This window comes from Paroedura picta, chromosome 3, assembly GCF_049243985.1.
Source record: "Paroedura picta isolate Pp20150507F chromosome 3, Ppicta_v3.0, whole genome shotgun sequence".
NCBI classification, from domain to species: domain Eukaryota; kingdom Metazoa; phylum Chordata; class Lepidosauria; order Squamata; family Gekkonidae; genus Paroedura; species Paroedura picta.
The window spans coordinates 130,177,285-130,194,498 of record NC_135371.1 but is presented as its reverse complement, the minus strand read 5'-3'; the positions used below and the strand labels follow the sequence as shown (position 1 = coordinate 130,194,498).

The window sequence follows — 17,214 nt, the reverse complement described above, 5'->3', positions numbered from 1 at the left end:
AGCGCCTGCGCATTGCGGTCTCCGTGCGGACCGCGCAGAGTGAATAATAAAGCTCTCCTCCTCGGTGGTAGCGGGCGGCGGCGGAGGGAGCGGAAGGCAAGAGCATGTCGAAGGGCCCGGCGGCGACCGGGCCTCCTGTGACCGGGCCGGTGGCGCCCGCCAGCGCGCTCCAGGCGCAGCCCGAGAAGCCGCAGCACTACACGTACGTAGCGAGAACACCCGCAGCCGCCGCTTACTGCTGCTGCTCCTGCTGCCGCCGCACCCCTCCGCCCGGCGCCCGCCCGCGCGCCACACACGCCTGACGTCAGCGGGCAGCGTGCGGCACGCGCGCACGGAGACCAACCGCCCGCCCGGAACCGGCTGGAACCGGTCGTGGCCGGCCTGGGCCCGTAGAATCCCGCTTGAGTGGGAGGGGGCGGGGCAGGAGTTGACACCCCCTCGCGGTTTTCCGCTCCCGCGCTCGAGAACGCGCGCAAACAAACCCCACTGATTGCACACGCGCAGCCCCCGCGGAGCGTGCAGTGACCGGGGGACGCCGCAATCTGCGTGCCCCCCTGTACCGTTTGGGGCTCTGCTGTGGCCTTCGCGCGCGCGCTCGCGCGTGTGTGTTTGTGGGCGCGCTGGCGTCCATCATCCGCTCCCCCCATCCCCGCTCTCTTGTCAGCATCACTTTCCACCCCCTTTCCGTCTACTTCTGTGCCACCCTACCTCATGTCTCACAAAGTCTGGGGGCTCTATGATTCTGTGTTCAAAAGCAAGGCAGAGTGGTGGTGTTGGTATATCTTCCTGGTGTGTCTTGTTTATAGAGCTTATGGCCCTGGGTTGGCGCTGAAAACAAGGACAGCATCTATCTGTTGGCTTCCTTATCCCGGACAGGACTGTTATAAAGAAGGGTTTCAATCATGCACTAAAGCCACGTTGACTTTCCTTGTGTTTGCAGATGGTTGTCATTAGGTCTAGTGTGTTTCTGGCTATGCCCAATTAAAATTTAAAAATAAAGGGAGTTGTGAGGTTTTTTTCCTGTTGAGTGCTGTGAAACTAGTGTTAGGAAATAAAAGGATGACAAGTTGCATGGAAATGGCATGTGGAGTAATGAGATATTAGCATAAAATGGCTGTCCAAGAGTCAGAAGATGTATTGACAGTTGATCTACGGTAATACACAAATTCTTATTGAGGTAGGAAATGTTAAAAAATAAAGGATCACTTTGGAACCATAGGGTTCTGATGAAAGCTTGTTGTTTCTTGGAGGTTGCATGAGGAAAGTATTGTTTCAGCTCTGTTCACAAATCCTAGAATCAGGTCTTATGACCTAATTCTATCAGCAGCTGGCCCACCAAATCCATATTATTGGGGATAACAAGGAGATTTATGGTACCTTAAATATGAATGGCTTTACTATGGCATAAAGTTTGGTAAGCTAGAGGCTGTCAGATACATGAAATTGTTATTCTGTGCAGCTGTAACCATTGCAATCTTACTACTGGTGATATAAGTTTCTGTGGGATCTAATTTGGCACAGTAGCATGTTTCTGTGGTGTTATGCTAGCAAACAGCCACAATGTTCATATATGCTTAATGCTGTAGTACAAAACTGTTGGATGGTAGGGCATCCAACCAGAGATCAAGAATGGTTGGGTTTGGAATGGGAAGTGATTTGCCATCAGATATCTTAAAGGCTTGGTAATGACTGGGGAAGGAAATGGCAAACCACACTGTATTGAGTCTGCCAAGAAAATGCTAGAGGGTGTTACCCCAAAGGTCAGACATGACTTGGTGCTTGCACAGGGGATACCTTTACCTTATCTTAAAGGCGCATTGGCATGTTGTGCGGTCACTTAAGTACAAGGAATAGCAGAAGGAAAATGTTTTAGACTCACAAAGTATGATAGAGGGAGCAGTATCACCATGGTACGCCTTAATTATTAGCTGGATGTAACATTTTATTAAGGCATTCCAAAAGGAAAGGTAGACATGCTTCAGATGCAAGGCAGAAAATTGTATTTATTTATTTTTTCTTACATTTGTATACTGCCCTCCCTTGTGGTTCAGGGCAGTTTACAATGAACATGACAAACCAAATAACAGATCCAACATAAGTTCAGTAAGGGCTTGAGATTAACAATAACAACAACATCAACAATAGAACTGTTTCACTATTAACAGTTTGGCTATAAACCCGCAGGTTTTTTGCAGGCCTGGATTGCCCCATGATGTGATTAATGGGCATATCTGAATGGGAAGGGGTTTTGGGGGCTTAATAGATTACCTCAACCAAATGTCTGGTGGAAGAGCTCCATTTTGCAGGCCCTACAAAAGCTGCTACTATTGATGTAACTGTCAGTATACCACAGTTATCAGCTGTATGTGGTTTGTGTATCTGTTGGGTTGTTAGTCCTCAACTGAGAACTCCGCTCTGGCTACAGGAGGCAGGGAGCCAGTGCAAACCCCTGCCATTGTGAGCTGTTGCCATTGGAGGCTGGGAGCCTCTGTCGCCATCCCTCCCAAACCCAGATCTCAGGGTAGGAGGCTGGGAGTTGTTGGGCGGCCACCCTGGTCCAGCATGGCAGCTCTTACTGCAGCAGTGCTCCTCCCTGCCTTCCCGTAGTTCCAGCTCCTGCCCTCTGGCTCCAAGACTGGAGCTCACTCCCCCCTCCTTCCCTGCTCCTGGCGTCAAGCTGGCCACCCTGCACAGCCGCCATAGCCAGTATCTCGTGGGCAGGTGTGGGCCATGTGGTGGCGAGGTCTGATGTCATGGAATCCCCCTTCCTGCCAGGCCTTCCTCCCATCCTCCTTGCGAAGGCTGCCACCTCCATGGTGCCAATGCCAAGGCCCGCTCTCTCCTTCCTGGGTCCTGCCCATGGGATGGTGATATCTCAGGTTCTCCCTGGTCTGCCTCACCATGGCAGCCAGGCCAAGCACATGGCTCAGAGGTGGGCACGGCCCACAGCTGGGCAAGCGGTACAGTGGGCTTGCATTGCAACCCTCTCCCCAGTCCTCTTGCCCAACTTTCTTGCCCAACTTCCAGCTCACTCGCTGTCTGGCTCACCTGTCAGCGTCAGCATGGTAAAGCGGTCTGGCACTTCTTCCATGTGGAAGATGTTGGAGGGGGATGCAGCCAGGGGTGGGACAGACCAGTTGACTGGCCATTTGTTGGACAGACAGCCAATCAGCTCCTCCTACCACTCCTTACCGGTTTTATTTATGGTATATAGACAGACAGACAGACATTTGTGAGAGGAAGAAGTATTTCTGGCTGACTTAAATTTCTGTGCATATTGTTGTTGTTGTTATGTGCGAAGTCGTGTCCGACCCATCGCGACCCCATGGACAATGATCCTCCAGGCCTTCCTGTCCTCTACCATTTCCTGGAGTCCATTTAAGTTTGCACCTACTGCTTCAGTGACTCCATCCAGCCACCTCATTCTCTGTCGTCCCCTTCTTCTTTTGCCCTCGATCGCTCCCAGCATTAGGCTCTTCTCCAGGGAGTCCTTCCTTCTCATGAGGTGGCCAAAGTATTTGAGTTTCATCTTCAGGATCTGGCCTTCTAAAGAGCAGTCAGGGCTGATCTCCTCTAGGACTGACCGGTTTGTTCGCCTTGCAGTCCAAGGGACTCTCAAGAGTCTTCTCCAGCACCAGAGTTCAAAAGCCTCAATTCTTTGACGCTCGGCCTTCCTTATGGTCCAACTTTCGCAGCCATACATTGCAACTGGGAATACCATAGCCTTGACTAAATGCACTTTTGTTGGCAGGGTGATGTCTCTGCTTTTTAGGATGCTGTCTAGATTTGCCATAGCTTTCCTCCCCAGGAGCAAGCGTCTTTTAATTTCTTTGCTGCAGTCCCCATCTGCAGTGATCTTGGAGCCCAGGAAAATAAAATCTGTCACTATCTCCATTTCTTCCCCATCTATTTGCCATGAATTGAGAGGGCCGGATGCCATGATCTTTGTTTTCTTGATGTTGAGTTTCAAGCCAACTTTTGCACTCTCCTCCTTCACCCGCATCAACAGGCTCTTTAGTTCCTCTTCACTTTCTGCCATTAGAGTGGTATCATCTACATTAAGTAATTGAGATTACAGATTTTGCACATAAATCTCATATAAGCATAGAGGACTTCTTACTAGTGTATGCTGGGACACCATACGATATGGGAGGTACAAAACCGTTACTAATTTCTGTTTCCCCATGCTTCTCTGTCATTTTGAAGCTACAGTTTTGTGAAATGAAATAACTGTTAACATGCAAGTTTCTTTTTACTGGAGTTTTGTCTCTATGAAGAAACACTGTTATAATTTATTTTCCGCAAACATAGATAAGACCACTAAAAGCCATCTCCCTGATTATGTTTGTGATACTTATGTATTCCTTCTTATCACTTTCCATGTATAGCATCCTCTGATGTAATATGGTATAGGATAGGTTGATTTATCTCAATGAATTGTCAAAGGCTTTCATGGCCAAAGTCGGTTGGTTGCTTTGGGTTTTCCTGGCTGTATGGCCGTGGTCCGCTAGTTTTACTCCCTGATGTTTCAGTAGAAACTGTGGCTGGCATCTTCAGAGGTAGGACATGGCAAGATGCCAGACTCATTTGCTGGTAAAATGTCAGGGAGTAAAACTACCAGACTACAGCTTGGAAAATCCACACTAGCCAGCTGAGTTATTTCACTCTGAGTAGAGTGCAGGTATATTAGTCTGTTTCCAAAGCCTCAGGATAGTAGGAGTGACCTTAGAGAGAAATATTATGTCATTTTAACCCTTTCAAGATTGAAATTATAGACAATGTTTGGTTTGAAATGAGACAGATCTTCAGCATCACATAAAGCAAGATAATGTAGGAAGCAACCCGGAAAACAAAATACTTGTTTCCCTTCCAGGGGCTGCCGAACTGTGGGAATGGTAGTCCATGGAAATCTGGAGAGCCACAATTTGCTTAGCCAATTGTACACCTTAGGCTGGTTAAGTTAGTATGACTTGAAATAGAATGTATTATGGATAACAACTGAAAATGGCAGTGGTATAGTCCTAAAGGATGGGTTGTAGTGACAGGAACAGCTTTTGTTCATGACTTTTAAACTGTAACCCTGTCCGCATGATGAAAATACTTATGAGGTGTGGTATCTTTAAGGTAAGAGCCTCCTGTGGCGCAGGGTGGTAAGGCAGCAGAAATGCTGTTTGAAGCTATCTGCCCATGAGGCTGGGAGTTCAATCCCAGCAGCCGGCTCAAGGTTGACTCAGCCTTCCATCCTTCCGAGGTTGGTAAAATGAGTACCCAGCTTGCTGGGGGGTAAACGGTAATGACTGGGGAAGGCACTGGCAAACCACCCCGTATTGAGTCTGCCATGAAAACGCTGGAGGGCGTCACCCCAAGGGTCAGACATGACTCGGTGCTTGCACAGGGGATACCTTTACCTTTACCTTATCTTTAAGGTGAATCTTTCCCTAATAAGCAGTGTTCATTTTCAGTCTATGTCCATTCTGATCATGGACTGTATTTCTTCTTAAAGCCGAGAAAACACATTTCTGTCATGTAGACCAGTGGTCCCCAAAGTTTTTATCACCAGGCACCGGTCAACGCTTGACAATTTTACTGTGGCCCGGGTGGGGGGTAGTATTTTGCCAAAGGGACATCGCCGCTGCCACCCGAGGCCCTGCTCCACTTGCTTTCCCGCTGGCACACGTAACTTCCCACCACCCGCTGGGGGGCGCTGCCAGCAGCAGCTGCACAGTGCCACGCCGAGGGGGAGCCCCGGCCATAGCGGCCACCGGAGAGCACCAAAGGTGAGCTGGTGGCAGAGTGGCAGGGCAGCCCCCGAGGCAGCAGCCGGGGAGGAGGACGAGCTGCGGCCTGGTACCAACTGATCTACGGACCGGTCCCGGTCCCCAGACAGGGGGTTGGGGACCACTGATGGTAGACCATAGATTTGCTCTTTGTCTATGATGGCCATGTATATTTAGCACTATGGAAATTCTGTGCCTGGGAAAGCTAGGTTTTTCTTAGTTGGTATACTTTTTGAATCTTTTTATTCTTCTACACATTCATTGAAGGTGCTGGTGTTGACCTTCAAGGCCATACACGGACAGAGCCCAGTGTACCTGAGGAACTGCTTGGCTATGCCACCCAGAAGACACTAAGATTGTCCATCATGAACAAATTAATGATCCCGGGCCCAAAAGAAGTACATCTGGCCTCAACCAGGGCTAAGGCTTTTTTGGTCCTGGCCCTGACCTGGTGGAATGAACTCCTAGAAAAGATAAGGTCCTGATGGAAGTGGGTCAGTTCCACAGAGATTGTAAGATGGAGCTCTTCCCCCAGGCGTTTGGTTGGGGCCAATGAACAACAAGACAACTTCGGGTAAACACTGCCTGGGTTCCCTCTAAGGAATAATAAAGGGAAAATGGCCTTTTTAGTTGGCGAACAAAGTATCATTATCAGCACAATGTTTATGTTTCATAATGAAATGATCGAGACAGCAGTTCATCTGAGGTGTGAAATAATGACTTGAGAATCACTCTTGTTGAAAGCAAATGTATTAGCATGAATGTTAAAGCATATTATTAGAATTTCAGCCAGACTTTCAGGCTATGGTTTAGGTTTGTTCTGGTGATGTCCATGGGACTAGGATCTTGAACCTGACCTTAACATATTGCTACCTATTCAGGAAGCCACGAGTAAAGACTACTCATAACTGACTATTGCCTTGAGATCTGAAAGTTAAGAGGCATTCATCTTTATCTATGTCACTTCCTTGTTGGATATATTTTTGCTTTCTTCACAGAGCAGCATGTTGTATATACAATCATGATGATAAACATGGAAGAACATGATGTTCATATTGATTTCTGTCACTGGGTTGGGACGATTATGTACAAAAATTATTGATATAAAGAGGAGTAACTTTTAAGTAATGGTGGCTTGGACCACTTGTAGGTATTGTAATAGATATAGTATTTTGGATTAGCAGAATTATGAATCAGTCCGTATTTCTAAGGCTGTATTTCTTCATATATCAGTGGGATTATTCTGGAGTTATTCCAGGCTACAAGTTTTATATACAGTCAAAAATGTTTACTTCCTTGTTTTTGAGGACAGAGTAACATTTGGAATGCGTCTTACAGAATGTTGGCTTTAGTTTTGAGATGAATTCATCCATATCCTGCTGGAAATAGATCCAAGAGACATGCTTATTATAAACTGTACTTTGATTACCAGGCCTTCATATTATGCAAAATACTTCGTTGATTCTCAGGAATCATCCAAAGATACATGGTGGTATAAATTTTGTATGTGTTGCTATAATTATTTTTTCGGAGAATCAAGAGTTTTATGAACTAGAAAAAGTGATATTGATGGTAGTTATTACATTTGGTTGCAGGTAATGTTGAGGGCCTTACGTATTTATTTGGCCTTGAATCTGTTCTGGAATCTTATGAAAGGTTTGTGCTTTTGACTGAATGTTTTTATCTGTGGATCTGATTTACTGCTTAATTATTTGTGGTGTTGTTGTTAGTAGTAGTAGTTGTTTAAGATCACTGTGTTTTTTAGATTGTTGTTGTATTTGTTCATGTTATATATTAATTTGTTCCATGTTTCCCCCCATGTTGTTGTATGTAAACCACCCTGAGCCATATGGAAGGGTGGTATAGAAGTCAAATAAATAAATAAATAAAATAAAGAAGATTATTACTAGCTACAGATATTAGGGGATGTGCTGTGGACTGGTTTAAATCATTTTTCATGGGTTAGACTCAAAAGGAGATCAGCTATCTTCTATGTGGGAGATGTTCTGTAAAGTTCTACAGGGCACATCCATTGTGTTATTCACCCTCTATGTAATGCTTGTAGGAGAAACTGATGATACCCAGTTCTGTTTCTCTCTATCCATGTCCACCTGGGGATGTGGTAGAGATCTTGCCTGACTGTTGTAGTGACATTGTTGAAAGTAAGCAAGTTGAAACTAAAGACAGGATGGAAGTGATCCCAATTGGAAGGTGGAGTTCTTGTAAGGACATTTTATTGGGGTTCAGCTGACCCTTGCTGACTTGGTTATGAGCGTAGGAGTTATACTGGATCCAGCAATGCTGGAGAAGCAAGTCAATGCAGCTGCAAAAAAAGCCTTCTTCCAACTGAGTGTAGCCCACAAGATGGCTTCCTACTTCCAATTGAAATCAACTTGGTAACCTCAGCTGGAGCAGGATGCTGCACTTCAGTCATTTTCAGCAAGTAGATCGATCATGCACATTGCTCCCCTTTTTCAGTGACTTATTGACTGAGTTAATATCTACTGGGTTTGGTTCAATGTACTGGTTATACAAAGCCTTTCATGGCTTTGGTCCCTCATATCTGCACGACCACCTCTCTTCCTATGCTTCACCACAACAACATCAGTTCATCTCAGCAGGGTCTTCTGGGCACTATCAAAAACTGTCCATATGTATTAATTGTGTGTTGTGGCCCCCACCTTATGGAGTGCTGCCTGATGAGGTTGTGAAGGCTCCCAATCTCCTGACTTTCCAAAATCTGTGCAAAGCTGAATTATTCAGGAGGGCTTTTTACACAAGGTTTTATTGTAATGAAGTTGTTCAGAAAGATGCTTTGGTAAAGGAACAGAGGCTGTAGAACAGGGGTAGTCAAACTGCGGCCCTCCAGATGTCCATGGACAAACGCTGGCTGGGGCTCGTGGGAATTGTAATTCATGGACATCTGGAGGGCCGAAGTTTGACTACCACTGCTGTAGACCATATTACTGTGTACTGTAACTGTATTCCTATTATGTAATTTCTGAATTGTTAACTTGCCATGTTTAAATGCTTATGTGTTTCAGATGTTTTCATATTTCTGCAGTCCTAATCTTTATTGTATTGTTTGTTGGATATTCTATCCTATTGACTTACACTTTGTAATCTGCCTTGAGTTTCATGAGAAAGGTGTATAATAAATAAAATGTTTATTCCCATAAATTAGTCTCTCCATGAAATAAACTAAAGTTTTACCCTTGCATAAGGATTGTCCCCTCCTTCCATTGCAGTTCTCTGTGCTCACACCCCTATGTCAGGGACTTCCCCCTCTGTTCCCCGGAACAGTTTTATGTTTAATGTAGGAGTTAGCAATAGGAGGGAGGAAGTGGTAGGAATTGTGTGGCTCTTCTGCGGGTGGGAAAAGAGCTTTGGGTCCTTGCTAGGCCTATTAATAATTTAATTACTACATAATTTAATTACTACATTAATTACTACATTTTTATATTGCCCTCCCTTGCGGAGATTTACAGCATGGGTCAGTGTACATGTTCCCTTATACAGTACTTCAAAAATTAAATAAGGTTGCTATTCTGCAATCATAATTTGCAATACATAAAATAGACTTGGCATGTGAGACCGATTCCTGGGTGAGGAAGGGCAAAACAGTCGCCCTGAAAAAACTTACCCCCCTTCCCAAGTTTCTTGATCCTTCATCAGTCCTGGACCTTGGGTTGGGAGGGGGGCATAGTAGTCAAGGAGGCTTTTTCCTCCAGGCCCTTCCCAGTGTCAACACTCCCAGGAATTGAAAGTATTGGCCGGGGGTGGGGCACAGTCAAAGGCATGCCTATCTGGCTGGTGTACCATCCTTCTAACACACTGGCAATTACCCCATTGGGTCTCCTGGAGGTGGTGGTGGTGGCGGCCTGTGTGTTGCAGTACCCAGGATCCTTGTCCTGGGGAACATCAATGTCCATGTGTACTAACCTGCCTCCAGTCAGAACCTGGACCTGGTGTCCTCCATGGCAATGCTAAGGGTCTTGCAGTTTGTTGCTGGCCCTACCCATAAAGTGGGCCATGCCCTGGATTTGATATTTGGTGCAGGGTTGGATGTGGATCTGATAGCAGTGAATTCTGTACCATGGTCAGACTACTTTGTTCTGAAGGGCCAGCTCTGTACCCCGTTCCTTTCCTGTGTAGGCAGAGGGCACAGTTATGCTCAACCTTGGAGACTTGTAGATCCTGTTGGATTCCTGAATGGTCTGTGGGACCTGATGCCCCCCCAGCGATTTACTTGTTGGCTTAGTCAATGATTGGCATAACTGGCTGTTGGCAGCCATCAATGCAGTCATGCCCCAATTCCTTCTCTGCCCCCATTTCAAGTCAGCTCCTTGGTAACTGGGGAGCTGCAAGGAAAAAAGCAGGAGCTGAGATTGTTAGAGTGAGTTTAGAGGAAAACTCAAGATAAGGTGACAATAACACCCTATAGGATGCTTATGAGAGCCTATGAGATGGCAGTGTAGGCAGCAAAGAGGGCTTTCTACCCAGCCTCCATTGCATCCACACGCTGATGCCCAACTCCACATAATTCAATCAATTATTGCACTCAGAAAAGGGCTCTCAAATAATTATCAATTGGCTTTAAGCTGTGAGGCTTTTGTGAGCTTTATCACAGATAAAATCTTGTCTCAACACCATGACCTTCCTCCAACTGTTAACACAGTAAGAGAACTGGAGGCCCATGACTATCTTCAAGGAATGTTTTGAATGCTTCCATTCACAAACCAAGGAGGATAGATTGCTTGCTTCAGTGAAGCCAACCACTTGCCCTTTAGACCCCTGTTCTTCATGGCTACTTAAAACATGTGATGAGAGGATGGGGAGGCCCCTCCAGGAAATAATGTCCCTGTCCCTGTTCTCAGGGATGCTCCTGGATAGGCTAAAGGAAGTATTAGTTCGGCCCGTACTGAAGAAACCATCTTTGGACCTGCAGAACCCGGCCAGCTACTGCTCCATCTTGCACTTGGCATTTCTGGGAAGGTGTTTGAGCAGGCAGTAGCAGACTGATTAAAAGCATACCTAGATTAAGCATCAGTTCTGGATTCATTCCAGTCTGGCTTCTGACTTGGCCATAGGGTGGTAATGGCACTGATTGCTCTGATGGATGGCCTCTGAAGACACCTGGGTCGAGGCAAGTCGATACTGCTTGTGTTGTTATAACTCACAGGAATGTTCAATGTAGTAGATCATGAGCTTTTAGCTCACCGCCTTTTAGCTCACTCACTATGGCAGAGTGGCTCAAGCAGAGCCATCTGAAGCTCAACCCTCTGAAGATGGAGGTTCTGTGGCTGGGATGGAAAGGACCAGAGCAGGAGTGCAGCTTCAGGCTGCACATAGCATCAGGAATTTGAGGGTGACTCTTGATGCTTTCCTTGGAAGTGCAGGTCATGAGAGTTGCTCACTAGGCTTTTTTCCATCTACACCAGGCAAAGCTACAAGCACCATACCTGGCCCCAGAACACATAGCCACAGGGGTCCATGTGACAGTTACCTCCAGGCTAAATTACTGTGCTCTATCCAGGGCTACCCTTAGCCCTGACCTGGAAATTACAACTGGTCCAGAATGCATCTGCCCGAATCCTCAGAGGAACTTTGTTGAGAGCCCACATTCGACCTGTTCTCCAGCAGCTACCCTGGCTGCCAGTCAACTTATGGATCAAGTGTGTGATAGTTTTTAATCCTTATACTTGTAAATCGATAGTTTGACGGTTTGATCATTGACAGTTTAGTTGCAGTTTGGAGTATTATTTGAAGTGAAAATGTTTACAACACTTGATATTTCATTTGGTTGTCTGGATGAAATGCTATATATTCAGATAACGATGTTATTTCATCAGTCCTATATCAATGAAAATAATGTTTATAGGGAATAGTTGGACTCTCTAGGAAGAATATTTCATGCATTCTTCCAGATTTTTCTCCCTGGCATTAATTTTTTTAATATCCCCCCTCTCTGTGGTTTACATGTCAGTCAGCTTGTCATTATTTGAAAATGGGATTTCTTGGTTTTTTAATGCAAATTTGTTTAATGTATCATCTAAACTTTTTCTGATACATGGATGGGGGGAGGGATGAATGAAAATCCTTCCTAAACAAATAGGAGATGTTAGGCAATTATGTTTCAAGCCAAAATTTTGTTTGTATCAAGTACTGTATTAAAAAAAAAATTTTATTACGGTTTGCATCAGACATACAACAGAGTAAATTATACAATGCATCCCAGATAAAACATGATGTTAAAATACAAAAATATATGTATATATTATTAAAAGTAACTTTAAAACTTGGTGGTAAAATGTATATTGGACATAAAGTACTGTAAGGCATGTGCAAAGGCTTTGCATATTCACTTGGGGAGGAGGTTACACTGTAGAAAAAATAACATTCTAGATACAAGAAATAAAACCAAATGAATTTTACCTTTCTTACAAATAAACTGCACTTTGGGGATTTGTCTCAGAATCTGAAATTAGATTCACAGGAAGTAAAAACAAGCAGGAAGTTAAACAATAACATTCTATGGTCCAATTTTAGAAATCCACAAATAAGGCTATTTAACCTTAACTAGTTGTGTGCTAGAATATTGTTTGAGATGTGTATTTGAATGCAGTCCCATTGACAGCATTACAGTGAGATAGCCTTCATCAACACTCATTTGACAAGGTCAGCCCTAGATTTCTGTGGACCCTTATTTGTAGCCCCCCCCCCTCTTTCTGCAGCCTGCCTTCTCCCACTGTGGCTGAACCGCCTCCTTTTCCTCCTTCTCCTCTTCCCTTCCTGTTAGTGGCACCACTACAGGTGCCAGCCCCATCAAAGAAGGGGGGCATGTTTGGGCAAAATACATTGGTGACTGAACATCCCTGGAAGCAAGTTCGACCAACTTTTTAAGTTTAAAAACTAAGGCTGCAGCTCTGAGTATCCTTGCTTGCAAAAGAACTATTAAACTTGGCAGGATTAAGTTCTAAGCAAAGTTATGATTTGGAGGTAAGGATGAATGCTTGAAGTGATGATATAGGTGGAATATTACTATAGGTTAGAAAATAAAGCACCTGAAGCACGTGCATTCATAAAGACTGGGTAGTGCTAATGAGAAATGACTGGACTTGAAATAGGGCTCTGTGTTATGGAGCACTTTAGGGTCTGCCCATCCCCAGTTACCCTCTTAATTGGTCCAACAGCAAGAGCTTCATATTCCCAAATCTTAGTATTTGAATCGCCAAAATTTAGAAGAGACGGAAATTTGGAAGTCTCTTCTGAGGGACAAATTTGAGATTGTACAGCAGATACGATACAGGCTCCCTGTAGGTTTTCTTAAAAACAAAAAGTGACCACAGAAGCCAGCAAGTATATGGGAAGCTGCTTAAGTATTTTCTTGCCAACATTTTTCACAACAAAAATTACATATTTACAGCTGGTTTTCTCCCTGTGTGGGTAAAATGGAAAGTTTGTTCACACACTGTGAAATTCCTTTCTGAACGGTCCTTGCCAGGGTGCACATGGAAACCCTGGAACCCAGAGGACTTTCAGGGGGTGGCTGACTAGTCAGCAAAAGAAGAATGAGTCAGCAAAAATTACTGATCCTGCCCTCATCACCCCCCTGATGATAAATTGATTGTGATGATCCTGCCCTGGCTCCTAGGAGGAGCTCCTTCCCATAGGCTATGGCTGTCCCACACTGGACCACTGAAGCAGATACAATTTTACAGTCAGAATTAAAGCATAATGTGGCTGCTAGCTTTTTATTTATCAAAAAAAAATCAGAAAGCTGATAAACATCTGCCACATAATTTTGAATTTGGCCCCAGTTTTGTCCCATTATTGCCCCCAAATGTCATGGCTACCACACTGATGTTTTCTAAAATCTTTTCGTTTCCACAATTATATTTTAAATGTTTCTAAAAACTGTTCTTAAATTTGTAAGGAAAAGAATTATCACATTTTAAAATCCCTAGAGGGAAGTGTGAAAAAACTTAAATAATATATGATCAGCCTACTGCCCAGGTGAGAGATGGTTCATCTGGTGAACTGACCAGGGCCATTCCATTGAATAAATGAGTCAATTTAATTTATATCTCTATTAAGTTCTCATATTTTAGAGAGGAATTTTGCTCACCTTGCCTGGCTCATGTTAAATTACCCTGTTCCAGGTTGGCCTACGTAATCGTATAGATTCCATTTTGTATTGTTCCAATGAAAACTTAAGCTATGAATGTTACTAAGTCAAAGGTTCTTTTCAGTAAAAACTGAAGGATAAAGAAGTACAAGTGGTCAGTAGCAGATCAACCCATGGAACATTTCAAACATCTAGGAGTTATTTTTCAAGCAAGCCTTTCTTGGAAGGTGCACTTGAACTCTGTTGTAAGAGTTGCTACGAATAGCGGGAAGGCCATCTCAAGATCGTATAACTCCTCTGGTGGCCAATATTGCTCCTGTGGCAATTGAAGTTCGATGCTAAAGTTGCCAGGTCGGTGCTAAATACTGCTAGGGTTTGGATCAGAACATGGACAACACTGATTGACCACCATTAAGATTCCTATATAATATTTTGGCAGTCCCTCAATGAGTTTCAGTTATACGTCAGACAGCCAAAGGTGGGGAGATGTTGTTTGAAGCAACAACCTGAGGCAGAGCATTCAGTATCAAACTTCTGTTTCATTGTATCTGAAGAGGCACCTGTACCTTGGTCTTAAAGGTGCCACTGGGCTCAAATTCATTCTGCTACTTGAAACCAACATGGCTACCCACCTGAACCAAGCAAACGTAATTCACCTTAGGTTTTTTGATTCATCAACCCACTTTTGAAGAACACTTTATATTTTCTCAGTTTTTATTTTAAACTTACTAGACTAGATATGGAGATACTTGTTGTTGTTGTTGTTGTTATGTGCGAAGTCGTGTCCGACCCATCGCGACCCCATGGACAATGATCCTCCAGGCCTTCCTGTCCTCTACCATTCCCCGGAGTCCATTTAAGTTTGCACCTACTGCTTCAATGACTCCATCCAGCCACCTCATTTTCTGTCGTCCCCTTCTTCTTTTGCCCTCGATCGCTCCCAGCATTAGGCTCTTCTCCAGGGAGTCCTTCCTTCTCATGAGGTGGCCAAAATATTTGAGTTTCATCTTCAGGATCTGGCCTTCTAAAGAGCAGTCAGGGCTGATCTCCTCTAGGACTGACCGGTTTGTTCGCCTTGCAGTCCAAGGGACTCGCAAGAGTCTTCTCCAGCACCAGAGTTCAAAAGCCTCAATTCTTTGACGCTCGGCCTTCCTTATGGTCCAACTTTCGCAGCCATACATTGCAACTGGGAAGACCATAGCCTTGACTAAACGCACTTTTGTTGGCAGGGTGATGTCTCTGCTTTTTAGGATGCTGTCTAGATTTGCCATAGCTTTCCTCCCCAGGAGCAAGCGTCTTTTAATTTCTTTGCTGCAGTCCCCATCTGCAGTGATCTTGGAGCCCAGGAAAATAAAATCTGTCACTATCTCCATTTCTTCCCCTTCTATTTGCCAGGAATTGAGAGGGCCGGATGCCATGATCTTTGTTTTCTTGATGTTGAGTTTCAAGCCAACTTTTGCACTCTCCTCCTTCACCCGCATCAACAGGCTCTTTAGTTCCTCTTCACTTTCTGCCATTAGAGTGGTATCATCTGCATATCTGAGGTTGTTGATATTTCTCCCTGCAATCTTGATCCCAATTTGTGACTCCTCTAATCCCGCATTTCTCATGATGTGCTCTGCATACAAGTTAAATAGGCAAGGCGACAGTATACAGCCTTGCCGAACTCCTTTCTCAATTTTGAACCAGTCAGTGATTCCATGTTCAGTTCTCACTGTTGCTTCTTGACCTGCATATAAATTTCTCAAGAGACAAATAAGATGCTCTGGTATTCCCATCTCTTTAAGAACTTGCCACAATTTGTTGTGCTCCACACAATCAAAGGCTTTTGCATAGTCAATGAAGCAGAAGTAGACGTTCTTCTGGTACTCCCTAGCTTTCTCCATGATCCAGCGTATGTTGGCAATTTGATCTCTAGTTCCTCTGCCTCTTCGAAATCCTGCCTGTACTTCTGGAAGTTCTCGGTCCACATATTGCTGGAGCCTAGCTTGTAGGATTTTGAGCATAACTTTGCTAGCATGAGAAATTAGTGCAATGGTGCGGTAGTTTGAACATTCTTTGGCATTGCCCTTCTTTGGGATTGGAATGTAAACTGACCTTTTCCAATCCTGTGGCCATTGTTGAGTTTTCCAAATTTGCTGGCATATTGAGTGTAGCACTTTTACTGCATCGTCCTTTAAGATTTTGAATAGTTCAACTGGAATGCTGTCACTACCACTAGCTTTATTGTTGCTCAGACTTTCTAAGGCCCATTTGACTTCACATTCCAGGATGTCTGGCTCCAGGTCAGTAACTACCCCATTGTGGTCATCAGGGATGTTAAGCTCGCTCTTGTATAGTTCTTCTGTATAATTTTGCCACCTTTGTTTAATCTCTTCTGCTTCTGTGAGGTCCCTACCATTTTGGTCCCTTATCATACCCATCTTTGCATGAAACGTTCTCTTCATATCTCCAATTTTCTTGAAAAGATCTCTGGTCCTCCCCATTCTATTGTTTTCTTCTATTTGTTTGCACTGTTCATTTAAGAAGGCATTCTTATCTCTTCTAGCTTTTCTCTGGAATTCTGCATTCAATTGGGTGTATCTTTCTCTTTCTCCCTTGCCTTTCACTTCCCTTCTCTCCTTAGCTATTTGTAAAGCTTCCTCAGACAGCCATTTTGATTTCTTGCATTTCTTTTTCTTTGGGATGGTTTTAGTTGCTACCTCTTGTACAATGTTGCGAACCTCCGTCCATAGTTCTTCAGGCACTCTGTCTATCAGATCTAATTCCTTAAATCTATTTGTCACCTCCACTGTGTATTCGTCGGGGATATGATTTAGTTCATACCTGAGTGGCCTAGTGCTTTTCCCTACTTTCTTCAATTTAAGCCTAAATTTTGCAACAAGAAGCTCATGATCTGAACCACAATCAGCTCCTGGTCTTGTTTTTATTGACTGGATAGAACTTTTCCATCTTTGGCTGCAGAGCACATAGTCAATCTGATTTCTGTGTTGACCGTCTGGTGATGTCCATGTGTAGAGTCGTCTCTTGGGTTGCTGGAAAAGAGTGTTTGCTATGACCATTGTATTCTCTTGACAAAATTCTACCAGCCTGTGCCCTGCTTCATTTTGTACTCCAAGGCCAAACTTGCCTGTTATCCCGGTTATCTTTTGGCTTCCTACTTTAGCATTCCAATCCCCCATGATGATAAGCACATCATTTTTGGGCGTTGCTTCTAGAAGGTGTTGTAGGGCTTCATAGAACTGATCAACTTCATCCTCTTCAGCAGCAGTGGTTGGGGCGTAGACCTGGATCACTGTGATGTTGAAT

General features: G+C 44.3%; 1 protein-coding gene across 5 annotated transcripts in view; it reads left to right on the top strand.

Annotated features, from left to right (window-relative positions):
* The first annotated feature begins 49 nt into the window (after positions 1 to 49).
* Positions 50 to 17,214, top strand: part of UNK (unk zinc finger) — an 88,858-nt gene continuing 71,693 nt past the window's right edge. For all 5 annotated transcript variants that reach the window (XM_077327803.1, XM_077327801.1, XM_077327802.1 and 2 more), the window contains exon 1: positions 50 to 202. In XM_077327803.1, coding sequence (XP_077183918.1) covers positions 105 to 202 — 98 coding nt within the window. In that variant the 5' untranslated portion in view covers positions 50 to 104. The remainder of the gene's footprint in view (positions 203 to 17,214) is intronic.